This window comes from Macrobrachium rosenbergii, chromosome 45 (assembly GCF_040412425.1).
Source record: "Macrobrachium rosenbergii isolate ZJJX-2024 chromosome 45, ASM4041242v1, whole genome shotgun sequence".
NCBI lineage: Eukaryota > Metazoa > Arthropoda > Malacostraca > Decapoda > Palaemonidae > Macrobrachium > Macrobrachium rosenbergii.
In genome coordinates this window covers 25477707-25495206 of record NC_089785.1, presented here as the reverse complement: position 1 = coordinate 25495206, position 17500 = coordinate 25477707, and the positions used below count along the sequence as shown (strand labels likewise).

At 38.0% G+C, this 17500-nt stretch overlaps 1 protein-coding gene across 1 annotated transcript; it reads right to left on the bottom strand.

The window, feature by feature from the left end:
• Nucleotides 1-90: 90 nt before the first annotated feature.
• LOC136829804 (monocarboxylate transporter 12-like) lies at nucleotides 91-16185 on the bottom strand. Its single transcript, XM_067088750.1, has 7 exons — nucleotides 15750-16185; nucleotides 9014-9435; nucleotides 7900-8069; nucleotides 7620-7763; nucleotides 6475-7099; nucleotides 5502-5722; nucleotides 91-1429 (listed from the first exon to the last, which is right to left on the bottom strand). Exons 2-7 carry the CDS (start codon nucleotides 9391-9393, stop codon nucleotides 1296-1298), a joined length of 1674 nt encoding a protein of 557 aa, XP_066944851.1. The 5' UTR covers nucleotides 9394-9435; nucleotides 15750-16185; the 3' UTR covers nucleotides 91-1295.
• Between the last annotated feature and the right edge of the window lie 1315 nt (nucleotides 16186-17500).

Below are 17500 nucleotides of genomic sequence, written 5' to 3'. Positions count from 1 at the left end.
ATAACATATCACTATCTATGAGTTATGTAGAAACACACACATACAAAGTATATATATAATATAATATAATATATATATCAATTTTGCATAATATACAAGGCTGATATACATACATCAGTTATAAAATGCTCTATATGTACACCACACTAGACTAACAACCAGGTACATCAACCATCCAGATTAACTAAGGCACTGTGGCATTTTGGGGGAGTCTGTTTCGTTGCGGGTGACCCTGGCGTTTGTGACGCCTGATAAACTTATGTACAACCTCCTGGAGAATTCAGTGATATATCAATATATCACTGAAATGAACTTTCTCGATCCAGGAAGTTTTGGACGGGTGAAGTTATCACCAATAACTTCATAATCTACGTCACTAGAACGTGATCTGCAATCCGGGAAGTTTTGGACATTTGATATCACTAATAACTTCCTGGAAGTTTTAGACGAGTTAAATATCACTGACAACTTCCTGATCTGTGTTAGTATCACATAATCTTTCATTGGGGAAGTTTCAGAGAAGTTAAGACATCACTAATAACTTCCTGATCTGTGTCACAATCAGCCTCATCCATCCAGAAAATTTTCGAGAAGTTGAAACATCAAGAACTTCTCAAATGAGTCACAATAACACAGCCTTTCGTTTGGGAAGTTTTCGAGAAGTTAAAACATCACCAAAAACTTCCTTGTGTTATTATAACAAAATCTCTCATTTAGGAAGTTTTCCAGAGGAAGTTGATACGTCACCAACAACTTCTTTGTGTCACTATAACAAAACGTTTCATTTGGGAAGTTTTAGAGAAGTTAAAACATCACGAACTTCTTAAAATGAGTCACAATAACACAACCTTTCATTTGGGAAGTTTTAGAGAAATTAAAACATCACGAACTTAATAAAATGAGTCACAATAACACAACCTTTCATTTGGAAAGTCTTAGAGAAGAATTTAAAACCTCACCAACAACTTCCTTGTGTCACCATAACACACCCTTTCATTTGGGAGGTTTTAGAGAAGTTACAACATCAACAACAACTTCCTTGTGTCACTATAACAAAACATTTCATTTGGGAAGTTTTAGAGAAGTTACAACATCAACAACAACTTCCTTGTCACACTATAACAAAACCTTTCATTTGGGAAGTATCTGAGAAGAAGTTAAGACATCAATAACTTCCTAAAATGAATCCCAATAACACAACCTTCCATTTGGGAACTTTTAGAGAAGAAGTTCAAACATCACCAATAACTTCCTGTGGAAGTTATCCTCAGCAACTTCCACCCCGACGTGATCCCCTACAAAATGATCTTTGACCCGGGGAGTTTAGCAACTAGGGGCTGCGTTGCAAATATTAGGGCTGCCAATATCAGTAGGGAGCCCATTAAAATGTAGGGGAGAGAGACCCCTCCACTCACGTCCATTGCAAGACCTGGAATAAAATGTGATGGCATTAAAGAAGGGGAAGGAAAAAGGCTGATTTTATGAGGTGGGTTTATTAACAATTTTAGGTTAAAAGGTGTGAGTAGAAGGGAGATTTTATAGTGTTTTATTTATTTATTTATTTATTGCAAAGACTATGTTATTTTACTTTCCACACAAGTAATTAGTTTATTCTGTTCGTTTCTCACTTTAAACATAGATTATATTTGAACTGTTTTTCTCTCTATAGAAGCACAATATATCTAATTCATTTTCCTTATCTCATATATAGAATATATCTGATTGTGTTATATGATTCTAAATATATGATATATCTAACTTTCTCTAGTACTGAGGTATACACTATATCCAAAATATCAAATGTTTTTCCTCACTTCAGAATTATATTCCAGGTACTTTATTTTGAATTGAGATATATCTAATTTTATTTTTTCACCTTGGATACACAATGTACTTAATCTATTTAACTCTCTTCAGAGCTAAGATCTATCTAATTTGCATTTCCTACAATTCTGACCCACAATCCATTGGAGTCTAGTTTCCTGTTCAGACTTACAATCTGTCTAATCTATATTTCCTACAATTCTAACTTACAGTCTATTGGGATCTAGTTTCCTATTCAGGCCTAAGGTCTATCTAATCTGTGTTTCCTCAGTCTATACATACAATTCAGACCCACAATCAACTGGAATCTAGCTTCCTCTTCAGACCCACAATCCATTGGAATCTAGGTTCATCTTTGGGCATAAGATCTGTTTTGTAATTTTTATTTCTTACAATTCAGAGCCACAATCCATTGGAAAGTAGTTTTCTCTTCTGATCTAATGTCTCTTTAGGTCTGTATTTCATACAATTCAGGCCCACAATCCACTGGAATGTAGATTCTTCTGCAGACCTAATGTTTCTTCAGTCTGTATTTCATGCAATTCAGACCCACAATCCACTGGAATGTAGTTTACTCTTCTGACGTAATGTCTCTTTAGTCTGTATTTCATACAATTCAGACCCACAATCCACTGGAGAGTAGTTTTCTCTTCTGACCTAATGTCTCTTTAGTCTGTATTTCATACAATTCAGACCCACAATCCACTGGAATGTAGATTCTTCTGCTGACCTAATGTCTCTTCAGTCTGTATTTCATACAATTCAGACCCACAATCCACTGGAAAGTAGTTAAGTCTTCTGACCTAATGTCTCTTCAGTCTGTATTTCATACAATTCAGACCCACAATCCACTGGAGAGTAGTTTTCTCTTCTGACCTAATGTCTCTTTAGTCTGTATTTCATACAATTCAGACCCACAATCCACTGGAATGTAGATTCTTCTGCTGACCTAATGTCTCTTCAGTCTGTATTTCATACAATTCAGACCCACAATCCACTGGAAAGTAGTTAAGTCTTCTGACCTAATGTCTCTTCAGTCTGTATTTCATACAATTCAGACCCACAATCCACTGGAGAGTAGTTAAGTCTTCTGACCCAATGTCTCATTAGTCTGTATTTCATACAATTCAGACGCACAATCCACCGTGCCCCCAAAACATCATACGATTTGAAAAACTACATCCAGTCTTTTCTCAACTCAGACCAAAGCCTCGTTCCTTCATGCTCAAACCAACCCCTGCCCCCCAAACCGATCGATCACTTCGGAACCTTCTTAGAAAAATGATATTCGCCAACCTCAGCCATGAGTCCCGACGGAATTTTCCAAACTTCAAACTTCACACACACACAGATCACGTGATCGTTCACCACTACACCTTGGAAATCGATGGATGGAAGGCTCAGGTGTGTGTGTGTGTGTGTGTGTGTGACGTAGTTAGTGTTGGTGGTCATAGATCGCAGGGGGATACGTTATCGCTTGGGTAATTGATGCTTGTGGAAGCAGGTGTCTTGAAATTGATGTTTTCGTGTGGTATTGCTTGGTTTTGTTACCCTGGTGTTTTTATAAGGATATTTTGATCTGTACTGTGATGCTTTGGGAAAACATTTTCACTCTTTTCTTGAGGGTATGTTTATCTTTAAATGATGATAGACCAGGTATTTTATTTTGATGATTTTGCAAAGATATTCTCACTTGTTTTTCATAAAATATTTTAATCTTTAGTGACAGCCAATAGGTTTTAAATTGATGATCCTGAAAAGATATTTTAAAATTTTTTACGTGAATATTTTTATCTGTAAATAATGATAGACAAGTTTTACTTTGGTGGTTTTGAAAAGATATTTTAACTTTTTATACGAGAATATTTTGATCTGAAAAATAGAGATAAGCAGGGAGTTTTATTTTGAAGATTTTAGGGGACCATTTTGATTTTATGGTCGACTGGAAATTTTGACTCGCAGATAAAGACAGTTATTTTCTCTTGTTTTAAAATCTTAACGTAAAATATCTTAAAGTTGGGATTATAAGATATTTTAATATAAAAAATTATATGCATCAAATGGAGGTACTTTGGCTAGTAGAAGAGCAATCATGTACATTCACAATTTATTTAAACAAAAATTTTTTTTTACGAATTTTCATTTGACAATAATTTTGACAATATTATGGGACTTTCCTCGTTAGATGATGTATTTATGTAAAGTTACTGTACAACATTCTGTATTTGCATATTCATAAACAGAACACTACAAATTGTCACTCTGAAACTTTATGAAGTAATTCTGGATAAGATAGACATTCTCTTACTATGATATTTTTTAAGAATGGCTAATGTGATGAACTGACAGGCGTCATGATATGCTGTTTTTTGTTATTTTGAATAACACGCAAAAATGAAATTCACAGAAATTGAGATATTCGTGTATTTGTTTTTATAGTGGTTCGTGGTTTTTGTAAGGCTTAATATTTAATTTTATCTCTCTCTCTCTCTCTCCCCCTCTCTCTCTCTCTCCCCCTCTCTCTCTCTCTCTCTATATATATATATATACATACATACATACATACATACATACATACATACATACATACATACATACATACATACATACATACATACATACACACTTGCACAAGCCACCTACAATTGTGCGTATACACATACACACGTATAGTTAACTCGAAAACTTTCTGGCCACGTCAGAAATATTACAGAGAAATTACAGCCGAACAGGATACACTGGAGAATATTATGCAAACGGTTGTTCCTGCTGTCATCTGTAATCTCCATTATTCTTAATATATATTAGTCATGTGCAAGGTAATTGGGACATTATCATTGAGCGAATTCCCTGAACGATTTCTTGTCGTCATATTTCTCGAAAGTGTTCCCCCTTCCGAGAGCGTTTACTGGTCATTTGCATCCGTAATTTAAGTCATAATGAACGGTTATGCAGGAGAGTGACCTTTAATTGAATGGTAGTTATATACATATGTATATGCATGTATATATCTATATCTATATATATATATATATACATACACACACACACATATATATATATATATATATATATATATATATATATATATATATATATATACTCTATATATCAATTATAACAGAATGCGAGAGAACAATTGGGTACCCACAATTAGCAAGGATCTCACGTGTCCCCACTTGTTCTCACATGTCCCCACTAGTCCTCATCTGTCCCCATCTGTCCCCACTAGTCCTCATCTGTCACCATCTGTCCCCACTTGTTCCCAAAAGTCGCCACTTGTCTCCACCTGTTCCCACTTGTCCCAGCTTATCCCCACTTGTCTCCATCATTCTCTACTAGTCCCCACCTGTCCCCACCTGTTCCCAATAGTCCCCACCTGTTTCCACCAGTCCCAAAGAATCCCCAACTGTCCTCATTTGTCCCCACCAATCCCCTTCAATCCCCCACTTGTTCCCACTAGTCCCTACTTGCCCCCACCAATCCCCTTCAATCCCCACTAGTCCCCACCTGTTCCCACTTGTCCCTACTTGTCCCCACCTGTTCCCACCAATCCCCACTTGTTCCCACTAATCCCCATCTGTCTCCACAATCCCCACCAGTTCCCACCTGTCCCAAAAAGTCCCCACCTCTCCCCACCAGTCCCCTTCAGTCCCCACCTGTTCCCCAAGCCTTACCCAAGAGGGATGGATACACGAAGTTGCAGATTCCCTGGAACATCCTGAAGAACCCCCATGTAGAGGCCATGGCCTCACCCCCGAATTGGTCAGCCAAGAGGACGTTGACCAGCGTCCAGTAGAAGGCCATGCAGAGGGAGTACATGGTGCCAAAGACCAGAAGATGCCACATGTTGGTGCACAGTGGCACTGACAGGCACCCGATGCCACCGAGCAGTAACCTGGAAAGTGCAGTGGTTGTTATTATTATTATTATTATTATTATTATTATTATTATTGTTATTGTTATTATTGGTCTTTGAGGGTTTATTTCTGTTATTATTAGCTGTCATTTTTTATGATACACAACTCCTGAAGGTTACCTGAATAGAATTTGTTTATTACTTATAACTATCATTATTGCTAAAATTGAAGTATTGATTCAGCATCACATATGAAAGAATTAACAGATAATTAGTGGAATTAACTATCACCATTGCTAAAATTGAAGTATAAGTGTATATTTAAACTGATTCAGCATCACATATGAAAGAATTAACAGATAATTAGTGGAAGACTCGACTTGAATGCTGTGAATATCGATGAAACCTAAACATATCTCTTTGTTTTGGGTACTTTTAAAACTCTCATTATGTTCATTTTAGTATCAGTTTTATTTTTGCTAAAATATCTTTACGCGTTTTGGAAACTCTTATAAAGTTAAGGACTCTTCCTTTCGTATTTGAACCTTAACGGCCTCATAAATAGGAAATAACTCAGCGTAAACGATGCAGTATGTTAAATATATTGCCATTTTCTTCTGAATATGGAACACCCTTCACACGGAGTTGTATTCGCACTTGAATAAATAGGAAGCCTTTTGAAGTAATAGATATTCTTCAGTGTCCTTTTCTCAATTTTAGAAATAAATCCTCTCAGCAGTGAACAGCAGAAGCGTTTGATAATGAACAGAAATTGATTGAATAATTATTACCCTATAATAAACCCATATCTCTTATTGGCCTTCTCTCTGTTGAAGATGACGCCACAGAGGAGCCTTATGATAATGTCACAGCAGGAGACGTAGGAGGCGATGGCAGAATTCTGGAGGTCGGTCAGCCCGATCGCCCTGCCGTAGAGGGACGCGTAGAAGATGGCGTTGGGCAGCGCGGCGGCCGAGCACATCATGGTGAAGAGGTACACCAGGTAAGCGGGGTTCTTCAGGAACGTGAAGTCCAGCGGCTTCTTCTTCCCCCCGGCGCCCTGGGTGGCAGCAGCGGCAGCGGCCCTCTGCTGAATCCTCCTGATCTGGTGGAGGTCGGTCGCGTTGCAGTCCCTCTGCTTCTCTTTCCAGTACTTCGCCTGGACGAGCCGCTCGTGCAGGTCGTAGGGCCTCAGGAGCATCCCGACCAGCACCAGCTGGAGCATCACCCCGGCGATGATGAAGAAGGCGCCCCTCAGGCCGTAGTACTGCTGCAAGAAGACTATCATGGGCGAGAAGAGGAAGCCGCCCGTCGGGTTTCCGGCAGCGCGGAAGCCGTTGGCCAGGGCGCGCTTCAGGTCGAAGTAGTCTGTGACCAGGAGGAATCCAGGAGTCTCGGCCATGCACATTCCTATGCCTGGAAGGATTCATTAGAGTTATTTTGATGGGTGTTCTCTGAGGGCATAGATCAATGCCATTGGCAACCTAGTGCCCTTCCCTAGCTCAATCCTGAGGAAAACAAGGATGCAAGGTTCCAGGGGCCTGTAAAAACAGGCACAGGAAGAAGGTTCCAAAACTGGCCAGGCCAATGAAAACAAACTGTTGGTTTTAGAGGAACCTACTTACCTTGACAGCAGAAGGATATAATCAACCACTCCTATTACTAACTAAGGAGACTGTCAGTTTCAGAGGAACCTACTCACCATGTTAATAGAGGGATATAATCAACCACACTTAATACCAGTTAAGTAAACTATTAGCTGGTTACAGAGGAGCCTACTGACCTTGTCAGTAGAGGATTATAATCAATCACACCTAATACTAAATAAGGAAACTGTTGGTTGAATTCGGAGGAACCTACTCACTATGTTAGTAGGGGGATATGTCAGCCACACCTAACACTGAGGAAACAGTTGGTTCCAGAGGAACCTACTCACCTACCACACCTCCCAAAGTGACAGCTAGGTAAGGGATGTTGAAGGCCGGGACAGCCAGGAGGAAACCGGCAACGCAGAGGAGACCTCCTGTCACGACACACTTCCGAGGACCGATGATCACGGTTAGGGCACCCATGGCCGGAGCTGAGGAGATTTGGGGGTGGTTGGTTGTACACTTTTACACTTTTTTAAGGTTGTCTCAGTATACAGAAGAGTATCCTTCTTATTTCCATTGATATTTTAGAGATGTAGCAACAAAGATACACACATGTACACTTACCTAACAGTCCCCTGCACCCAACTAGGAGACCCATAATCCAACCTGACTGGGAGCCTGTGGCCTCTGGGAAGTAATCCAGTATGAGGCTGTAGGTGATTCCGAAGCTTTTCACGTAACCTGATGTTATCGTGTTTAAGAGGAACACCATGAGGACTACAACCCATGCATATCTGTAGGGAAGAATAGAATGTATGTATATATATATATATATATATATATATATATATATATATATATATATATATATATATATATATATATATATATTACTAGAAGTGGCTCCATAGGGTGGTAACTTTCCATTTCCCAACTTATCCATTATTCAGGATGAGGCTACAAGCCCAGAGACCTTCTACAAACTGATTGCAACCCACTACATTCACTAACCACCAGGTATGTAATTCACTGCCTATGCTAATATAAGTACAATTGAATTTAATCGAATGTCACGGTCAGTTCGCAGTCAATATTTTCTATTTTTCTGTACGACTTACTCTTTCCATCAATTATGAACTTGGCAATAAATAAAAGTAAAGTAATCCAACTATTTTTCGTTCCTGACTCTAGCACCAGAGGATTTTTCATAGTCTTGACTTTTTCTCTGTGTAATATGACAAAATTGGACAGAAGGTTTTTTTTTTTTTTTTTTTTTTACAGCAGCCTAGTTTTTATGACGATTCCCGTCTGGAAAAAGTAGTTCCTGATCTAAAAAAATAAAAGTCTGATTGGATGCCAGGCTGAATCAGTGAACCATATTTCATGATTCGAACTTCCTTTCTCTCTCTCTCTCTCTCTCTCTCTCTCTCTCTCTCTCTCTCTCTCTCTCTCTCTCTCTCTCTCTACATCACTATTCGTTGAAAATTTGTTTAGCTACATGTTAAGGTAGTAAACAGCAGAATCTATTTAAAGTTATATGAGGCAATGTATTACTATTGATCTATATATTATCATTAATCTATATATCATTATTATTAATCTATACATTTTGTCATTTTAACCTTTAACAGAATTCAAGGAACCCATAGAAAGGGACGTTAGGGAAAGGAAACAAATAAGAATGTGGCGAGTTCCCTAATCTAAGACAACACACAGACCAGAAATGATTGAGTCCTACCCTTGATCCTTTGCCGAGGGCGGCCCTGGAATCGAATCAGTGGCATCCTCGAGATCGAGCCCTATGATCTGAGGCTGGGAATCTCTCACAGGGTCTATGGAATCCTTCCTGAAGGATACTAGGGACAGGGATACTTGGCTGAGTCCATCCTGACTACCTCTGCTGCAGATGGTCGATTTCCTGCCGGCAAGGCTGAGGTTCAGGAGAGGAGTCCTTCTATCGTTGCTTCTGCTGGAATGGAGGGGGGGCGAGGTGGAGCCGAAGTCACTGATCCTGTCTTCGTACAGAGTGACGTTCGGCATCCCCCCGGGGGGCTCGGTCCTCGGGGAGGCTGCGATCTCGGGGGGGTCGTCCGAGACGAGTTGGGAAGGGCCTGGCATTTTACGTTGGGTTCTAGGGTGTTTTTACCTGACTCGAAGTTTCTGAAAGGAAACGGGAAAGTCAGTCAGTTTTTGTTGCTGCTTGTACCGAATTAGCCTGAAGGATATGAGAATCTTTTCGAGGATATTTTGATGATTTATTCTTGTCTTTTAAATCCTTTTGTGTCCCGAAAATACTGAAGACCAAAAACAAAAAGAAAACCCAATCAATCTTATGTTTTATTCTTGCCTTTCAAGCCCTTTCTTATCTTGAAAATATTTAAGACCAAAAACATAAAGGAAACTCAATCAATCTTGTATTTTATTCTTGCTTTTGAGTCCTTTTCTATCCTGAAATTACTGAAGGCCCAAAACAAAAAGGATACTCAATCAATCTTGTATTTTATTATTGCTTTTAAGTCCTTTTCTATCCTGAAATTACTGAATGCCCAAAAAAGAAAAAATCAATCAATCTTGTTTTCCCAAATTGTAAATTTAATAAATTCATTCAATCGTTTTTCCTTTGGATCATCCAGAACAAATTTAATCCCCAAAACAGCCTTACCGTTTTGGTTTTTAAATCTTTGTTATCATGAATTCATAGAAAATGAAAATAAAAGATGAATAATATTTATTGTTATGCAAAACGAAATTCGAGTTTCCAGAGACATTTGTTTACAATTTCAGTTCTTTTGGATACCTAAGAATACAAAGAGCTTATTAGTACACATTAGCACATTCTAAATCGGAACCATTCACAACACAATCTTTATAACCAAATTCCTTTTCTATTCTCATTATCTTGTCCTAAAATTAGTGATAGTAATTAATGTAAGAGATGTTATTATTATTATTATCATTATTATTATTATTATTATTATTATTATTATTATTATTATTATTATTATTATTATTATTATTATTATTATTATTATTATTTTGGAGAGGGCTTACAGTCGGCTTTAAGGGGACTTCTATTGGGCTTCCAGGGACTCTCTGGGGGATTCCAAGGGGCTTACAGGGAGCTTCTAGAGGGCTTCTAGGGAGTTTCTCACTGGCTTCCAAAAGGCTTCCAGGGGGCTTCTAGAGGACTTCCAGGGCTTCCAGGTGGATTTTAGGGGTTTTGTAGAAAGCTTCCAGGTGGCTTCCAGGTTCCTCCAAGGGTCTCCCACAGGGCTTCCAGTGGGGTTCCAGGTGGCTTCCAGGGGGTTCCAGAGGGCTTCCAGGGGGCTTCCAGATGGCTTCCAGGGGTTCCAGAGGGCTTCCAGGGCCTTCCAGATGGCTTCCAGGGGCTTCCAGGGGTTCCAGAGGGCTTCCAGGGGTTCCAGAGGGCTTCCAGGGGGCTTCCAGGGGTTCCAGAGGGCTTCCAGGGGTTCCAGAGGGCTTCTAGGGGTTCCAGATGGCTTCCAGGGGCTTCCAGAGGGCTTCCAGAGGGCTTCCAGGGGGTTCCAGAGGGCTTCCAGGGGGCTTCCAGGGAGCATCCAAATAGTTTCCTTGCACATTCAAAGGACAGTGGTAAGGGGCTTCCAGAGGGTTACCAGGGGGCTTCCAGAAGGATTCCAGGGGCTTCCAGGGGGTTTCCAGATGGTTCCCAGAGGGCTTCCAGGTTTTTTCAGGGTCTCTTCAGTGAGCGTCCAGGGGTTTACAACTCGTATCTCCAAAAGAAAGTGGATAGGGGAATTTCCAGAGGGCTCCTTCCAGTGGATTCCAGAGAGCTTCCAGGGAGCTTCCAGGATCCTTTCCAAAGCCACTCTCTCCCCTTACAATGATCCCCTCTAAGACTGTCAGACCAAAACCAATAGCCCGCCAAACACAGCTTATCTCTCTCCCTCGGTGTTTGTCAACAGAGGCCGTTTATGGCCCTGGAAGTTCTTTTTTATGGGGGTTCTTCGACGGGGCCTTGAGTGTCTATAAACTGCTCCTTCGGAGGAGGAGGTCGTTAGAGGCCTCTTAGTTTTACTGCGGAGGATGGAAGCTGTTACTCATACTGAGGTATGCTACTGGTGTTGCTAGCTGCGACTTCAGGTGGTAATAATAATAATAATAATAATAATAATAATAATAATAATAATAATAATAATAATAATAATAATAATAATAATAATACAGGGTTTGTTAAACAAAATGGCAGTTCCAACAGCATTTATTTTATATGGTAAATGCTGTTGAAACTGCCATTTTTGTTTAACAGAACCTGTGTTAAAGAAGGTCTTTTTACTACTACTACTACTACTACTACTACTACTACTACTACTACTACTACTACTAATAATAATAATAATAATATTTATTTATGATTAAAAAGTAAGTAGAACATCTTAGGGAAAAATGCTAACAGGGAAGATAATAATAATAATAATAATAATAATAATAATAATAATAATAATAATAATAATAATAATAATAATAATAATAATTTTGTCACGGAAATGATTTAGAAAATTTCGAATTATTCAAATAAATACTTTTTCTCTTGACTTTCTCTTCGATAAGAGTAATCGAGGTGTGTGTTGGTGGGGGGGGGGGTGTGTTGAGGTTGGGATCAGGCAAGTGGGGGCTTGACCCCCCCAGAATAAAAATTTGACAATGAAAATAAATCATGGAAGGATAACAGATACAGTGAATGGTCTGATACCCCCCAACCCTACTGTACACACAATAAGCCACTCACCTCGCTCTACCGTGCACTCCGCCGGTCCTTTCTGGCTACTAAAACTCCCCAATTCCCCCCCAAAACTACCCCCTTCAGCCCCTGGTCACCTATCCTAACCCATACTCCCCAACCCTACTGTACACACAATAAGCCACTCACCTCTCTCTATCGCGCACTCCGCCGGTCCTTCCTGGCTACTAAAACTCCCCAATTCCTTCACGACACTTCTCGCCACTCCATTGACTCAGTGATACCTGGGTCTAACTCTTCTAACCCTCTCATTGCCTCGCTCATAAACCCTTTAATCCACTGGATCTCGTGACTAGAAAGAAGGAAGACCGTTTAGCTAACTCCTGAGAGTCTAACACGAAGCGCCAGTTTCGCCCGAAACTTCGAGCATGCAAAAGCAAGATTGCAAGACTAGATTGCGCTGAATTGCAAGGAGGGACTTGAATGGACCCGGCAGACACAACACGAGCCGTGGAAAATTCCGAGCAGGTGGCAATGGGACTGTGAACATGCAACGGAAAGTTCCGATGCAGGGTTGCATTCGGAGCAAGCAACCTGTTGAATGTTGGGTTTTGGTCGGGGAGGAGCGGGGGGCGGGGGGAGAGGTGACTGGGAGATTGGTGTGGGGTTATTCCATGAACTGTGTTGTGAAGCCATAATAATATAGATGCTTTTCTCTCTCTCTCTCTCTCTCTCTCTCTCTCTCTCTCTCTCTGTATATATATATATATATATATATATATATATATATATATATATATATATATATATATGTGTGTATGTGTATCTATCCTCATAAGCACATATCAAACCACTCAATTGTCATTGGCAATTCCTCTCTCTCTCTCTCTCTCTCTCTCTCTCTCTCTCTCTCTCTCTCTCTCTCTCTCTCTCTCTCTCTCTCTCCCTCCCTGTATATATATATATATATGTGCGTATGTCTATCTATCCCCGCAACCACATATCAAACCAGTCAATCGTCATTGGCAATTCATTCAGTTGAGGAGGACGTCAAAAAAGATATATAATTAACATCAAATATTCTTATTACAGATTTTTATGGCGCGAAGCGTAGAATTATTCATTCTTTTGTGAATGAATCAGGAGTAACGGATCTTTGCCGGATTTAACTTGATTGTGCGTCTTTGTTCGTTGCCTGATTGCGCGCGCGTGTGTGTGTGTGTGTGTGTGTGTGTGTTTGTGAGGCCCTACAGTTATTTATGTATATGCACATACTGGGAGTATGTATATGTATACTGTGTTAAGGCGAGAATATATGAGCTTTTGTATACATCTGTTTGTCGTAAGTTTATGTGCACTGAAAGTTATATTGCATGTATACATAATGTATATTTATATATGTATATGTATACATATATGTATATAATATATATATATATATATATATATATATATATATATATATATATATATATATATATATATATATATATATATACATACATATATATATATATATACATATATACATACATACATACATACATACATACATACATACATACATACATACATACATACATACAACCACGCATCCCAACCCACCAATACTACCACAGAAGCGTTATGATTCCACAAAAGAAATATGATTTATTATTTAGCAGAGAAGGCCCGACTGCACTCTCCCCATAATTTTCTTAATGCAATATGTCATACAATTGACTGCGTGTGCGTGTGTGTGTGTGTGGCGAATTGTCACAATGACCCACAATTCTCACATACTGGTTATTCCTGGTTGCTAGGAATGTTGTAAGTTGCCGGTTAGGTTGGTTGGAAAGGAGTGGGTTGTCATAGTTATTGGCGTTTGTTAGTTTTTTTATTTTAGAGTTTTTTTTTTATTAAAATATTCTTCTGTGGGAGGGTTGAAGGAAATAATAATAATAATAATAATAATAATAATAATAATAATAATAATAATAATATATAATATAATCTATACATACATACATACATACATACATACATACATACATACATACATACATACATACATACATACATACATACATACATACATACATACAGAGAGAGAGAGAGAGAGAGAGAGAGAGAGAGAGAGAGAGAGAGAGAGAGAGAGAGAATAACCACACATACATCGACTTGTCACATCCTGCGCCAGCCATTTGTTTTATCGATGTTTGGAAGAAACAAATTCTTGCGTGTAATGATTTTTGTAAATTATACTTTTCTAGAACTTAACCATAATACTTGTAATTATTGCTGTTAAAAAAATCCTGATAAATACCCTGACGTAATTATATTTCTGATTAAGAATTAATTATATATTCTTTCCCTTCTTAGTTTTCTGAAACGAAAACTATGGCCGTCCGCACTTTATTTTTTTCAGCCCCCAGATCTTAAAATTTACTGAGGCTAGAGGGCTGCAAATTGGTATGTTGATCATCCACCCTCCAATCATCAGACATACCAAATTACAGCCCTCTAGCCTCAACATTTTTTATTTTATTTAAGGTTAAAGTTAGCCATAATCGTGCCGCTGGAACGATATATGCCAGGCCACCACCGGGCCGTTGTTAAAGTTTCACGGGCCGCGGCTCATACAGCATTATACCGAGACCACCGGAAGATAGATCGATTTTCGGTGGCTTTGGTTACACGCTGTACAGAAAACTCGACTTGTTTGTTTCACAATTAATACTACACCGAGAAAACACTCGCAACATCTGAATATATAATTTTGCTCCTTGCAAATTATCATTATTGCACTTGTGAACCAAATCTGAGAAATATTTCAGTTATTTTCGGAATATTTTCGTCAGTTTGTGGACGAAATATTAAGAAGATATTGGAAATATAGCCAGAAAAATTTTCGTTCAGGAATTCAGTAAGCAATAGTTATCTTTTTAATGCAAAACAAATAATATTTTCTATGCCAAGCCTAAAAAAATAAACAAATCATGATTATTATATTTTTTTAATGTAAAGCAAATAGCATTCTCTTGCCCAAATCCGAAGAAGTAAGCAAGCCCTAATTATTATTATTTTTGATAATATCAAACAAATATAATTTTATTGCCTAAATTCGAAGAAATAATTCATATTTCAACGTGAACAAACTTCAAGATTTAAGCTTTCAAAATAAAGGTTTTGAAGCCTGTTATTTCCCAAAACTGTAAAAAAAACGTTTTGGAAGATTTTCAATGATTTAAGCTTCGAAAACGAACATTTGAAACCTGTTATTTCCCAAAACTGTAAACAAAACTTTTTGGAACATTTCAAATGATTTAAGCTTTCAAAACAAACTTTTTGAAACATGTGGCCTTCCCACTCCTTTAAACAAAATGTTTTTGGAATATTGTAAATGATTTCAGCTTCTAAAACAAACTTTTTGAAGCCTGTTATTTCCCAAAACTGTAAACAAAAGTTTTTGGAACATTTTAACTAAAGGTTGGGAAGCTTTTAAATGATTTAGGCTTCCAAAACAAACGTATCGAAGCCCGTGTCTTCCCAAAACTGTAAACAAAAGGTTTTGGAAGCCCAAATGTAAACAAGAGGTTTTGGAAGATTTTCAACGAATTTAGCTTCCAAAAACAAACTTTTTGAAACCCGTGGCCTTCCCAAAACTGTAAACAAAACGTTTTGGAACATTTTAAATGTTTTAAGCTTCCAAAAGTGTAAACGAAAACGTTTTTGGAACATTATCAATGAAATCAACCACATCACAGCAACCTACCTTGACAACAACACGTTTGATTAGGTGGCCCAGTTTGACACCTGGCGAGTTCATCCTTCTGGGGTCAAAGCTTGCGGGAACTGCCGACAGATGACGCAAGCGTCACTTCTATGACGCAATCAGCCGGGCTTTGCGGACGCAACTTTGTCATTAGGTAACGCAATTGGGTTGAGGATATTCGGTGTAAGGTATATTTTCGAATATAATGAGTGACTTTTCGTTTAATTTACTGTAGCAATTTGGGAGATATGATGTTTACATTGTAATTTTACATTGTAACTGTCCAGCCTTGCCTGTGAATGAATCATTGTATGGTTTGAGAAACTTAAATTGAATAAGCAAATAGGAATATTGAAGTTTTTGTTATAATGTAAACACCAATGTTTCATGAAAGATTATTCTATGTTTCTCGACGCTTATAATGATGTATGATGATGTTTCAGAGAGTTGCTTGACGTGTCTGTTCATTGTAATATCCAAAGATGTTTCACTTTTGAGTATATATATAAATACAATGATTTTCTGCCTTTTTAAAAGCAGCTAACACCAGCCATAAATAATGAAACTTCATTATATATTCGATTGATACAGTTATATACATTAACCTGTATTGCTTATGTTTTGAAAATGAAGTTGATAAAAGACAATATAATGAAAACTTAGATCCGTACCTCCAATGATGTCAAGTGATAATGAGGTTTCATTATAAGAACTTTGATGTTTATAACGATACACAATTTATAATGACACACAACAAATGACCATTGTATATATATCACTGTTTTCCGTATGGTCACCATAACTCTTATGATGTTTATAATGACATATAGTCATTATATGATCGTCTTTTATAATGACTTAATCATCAAGATTTTCACTGTAATACTTTATTATTTTTATAATGAAGCAATCGTTATAAAGTCTTCGATATTTATAATGGCACTTTTAATTCATTCATTATTTACAAAGACACACAATCATTATAATTTTTTAAATTCATAATGAAACTTGTAAGCCTCCATTGCTAACAATGACGCATAATCATCGACTTTTAATGACACTTGCGAGTCATTTATCATATATAAAAACACAAAAATCATTATAGAATCCACGACGCTTACAATGACACAATCACCAAAAAAAAAAACAGTCCCAACTTACAATGAATCACAATATCACCTCACTTCATTATACACTATTTTTGTTAGTGACAAAATCGCATTAATTAACACCGTCCAAACTTACAATGACATTATCTCTCTCTCTCTCTCTCTCTCTCTCTCTCTCTCTCTCTCTCTCTCTCTCTCTCCCGTCCACTTCCTATGAGGTCAAGACAGTTAGTGAGCAAAGGAGTGAATTGGAACCACTGACGGTCGATACCACATACATGCTAAAAGTAGAAAAAAAGAAGTGGACGATACGTGACGTTACGGTCGTCTGTGTGTGTGTGTGTGTGTATATGTATATGTATATATGTATACATGTATACGTATATACATATATATATAATCTCCACACAAAAACCCCCAAAATAAAATTACACACCCACAGAAAACCAATCATTGATAAATCATCCCAAAACCTGAATAAAATAAACAAATAAATAAATAAATAGATAAATAAACGAACAAATAAACAAAGAACGAAAGAAAAAATAAGTGAAAAGGAAAGGGAAACACATGAGACGAGAATAAGACAATCAATGAGCTTTAATGGAGACAAACGCACCCCCCGCCCCCCCGCCCCCCCTC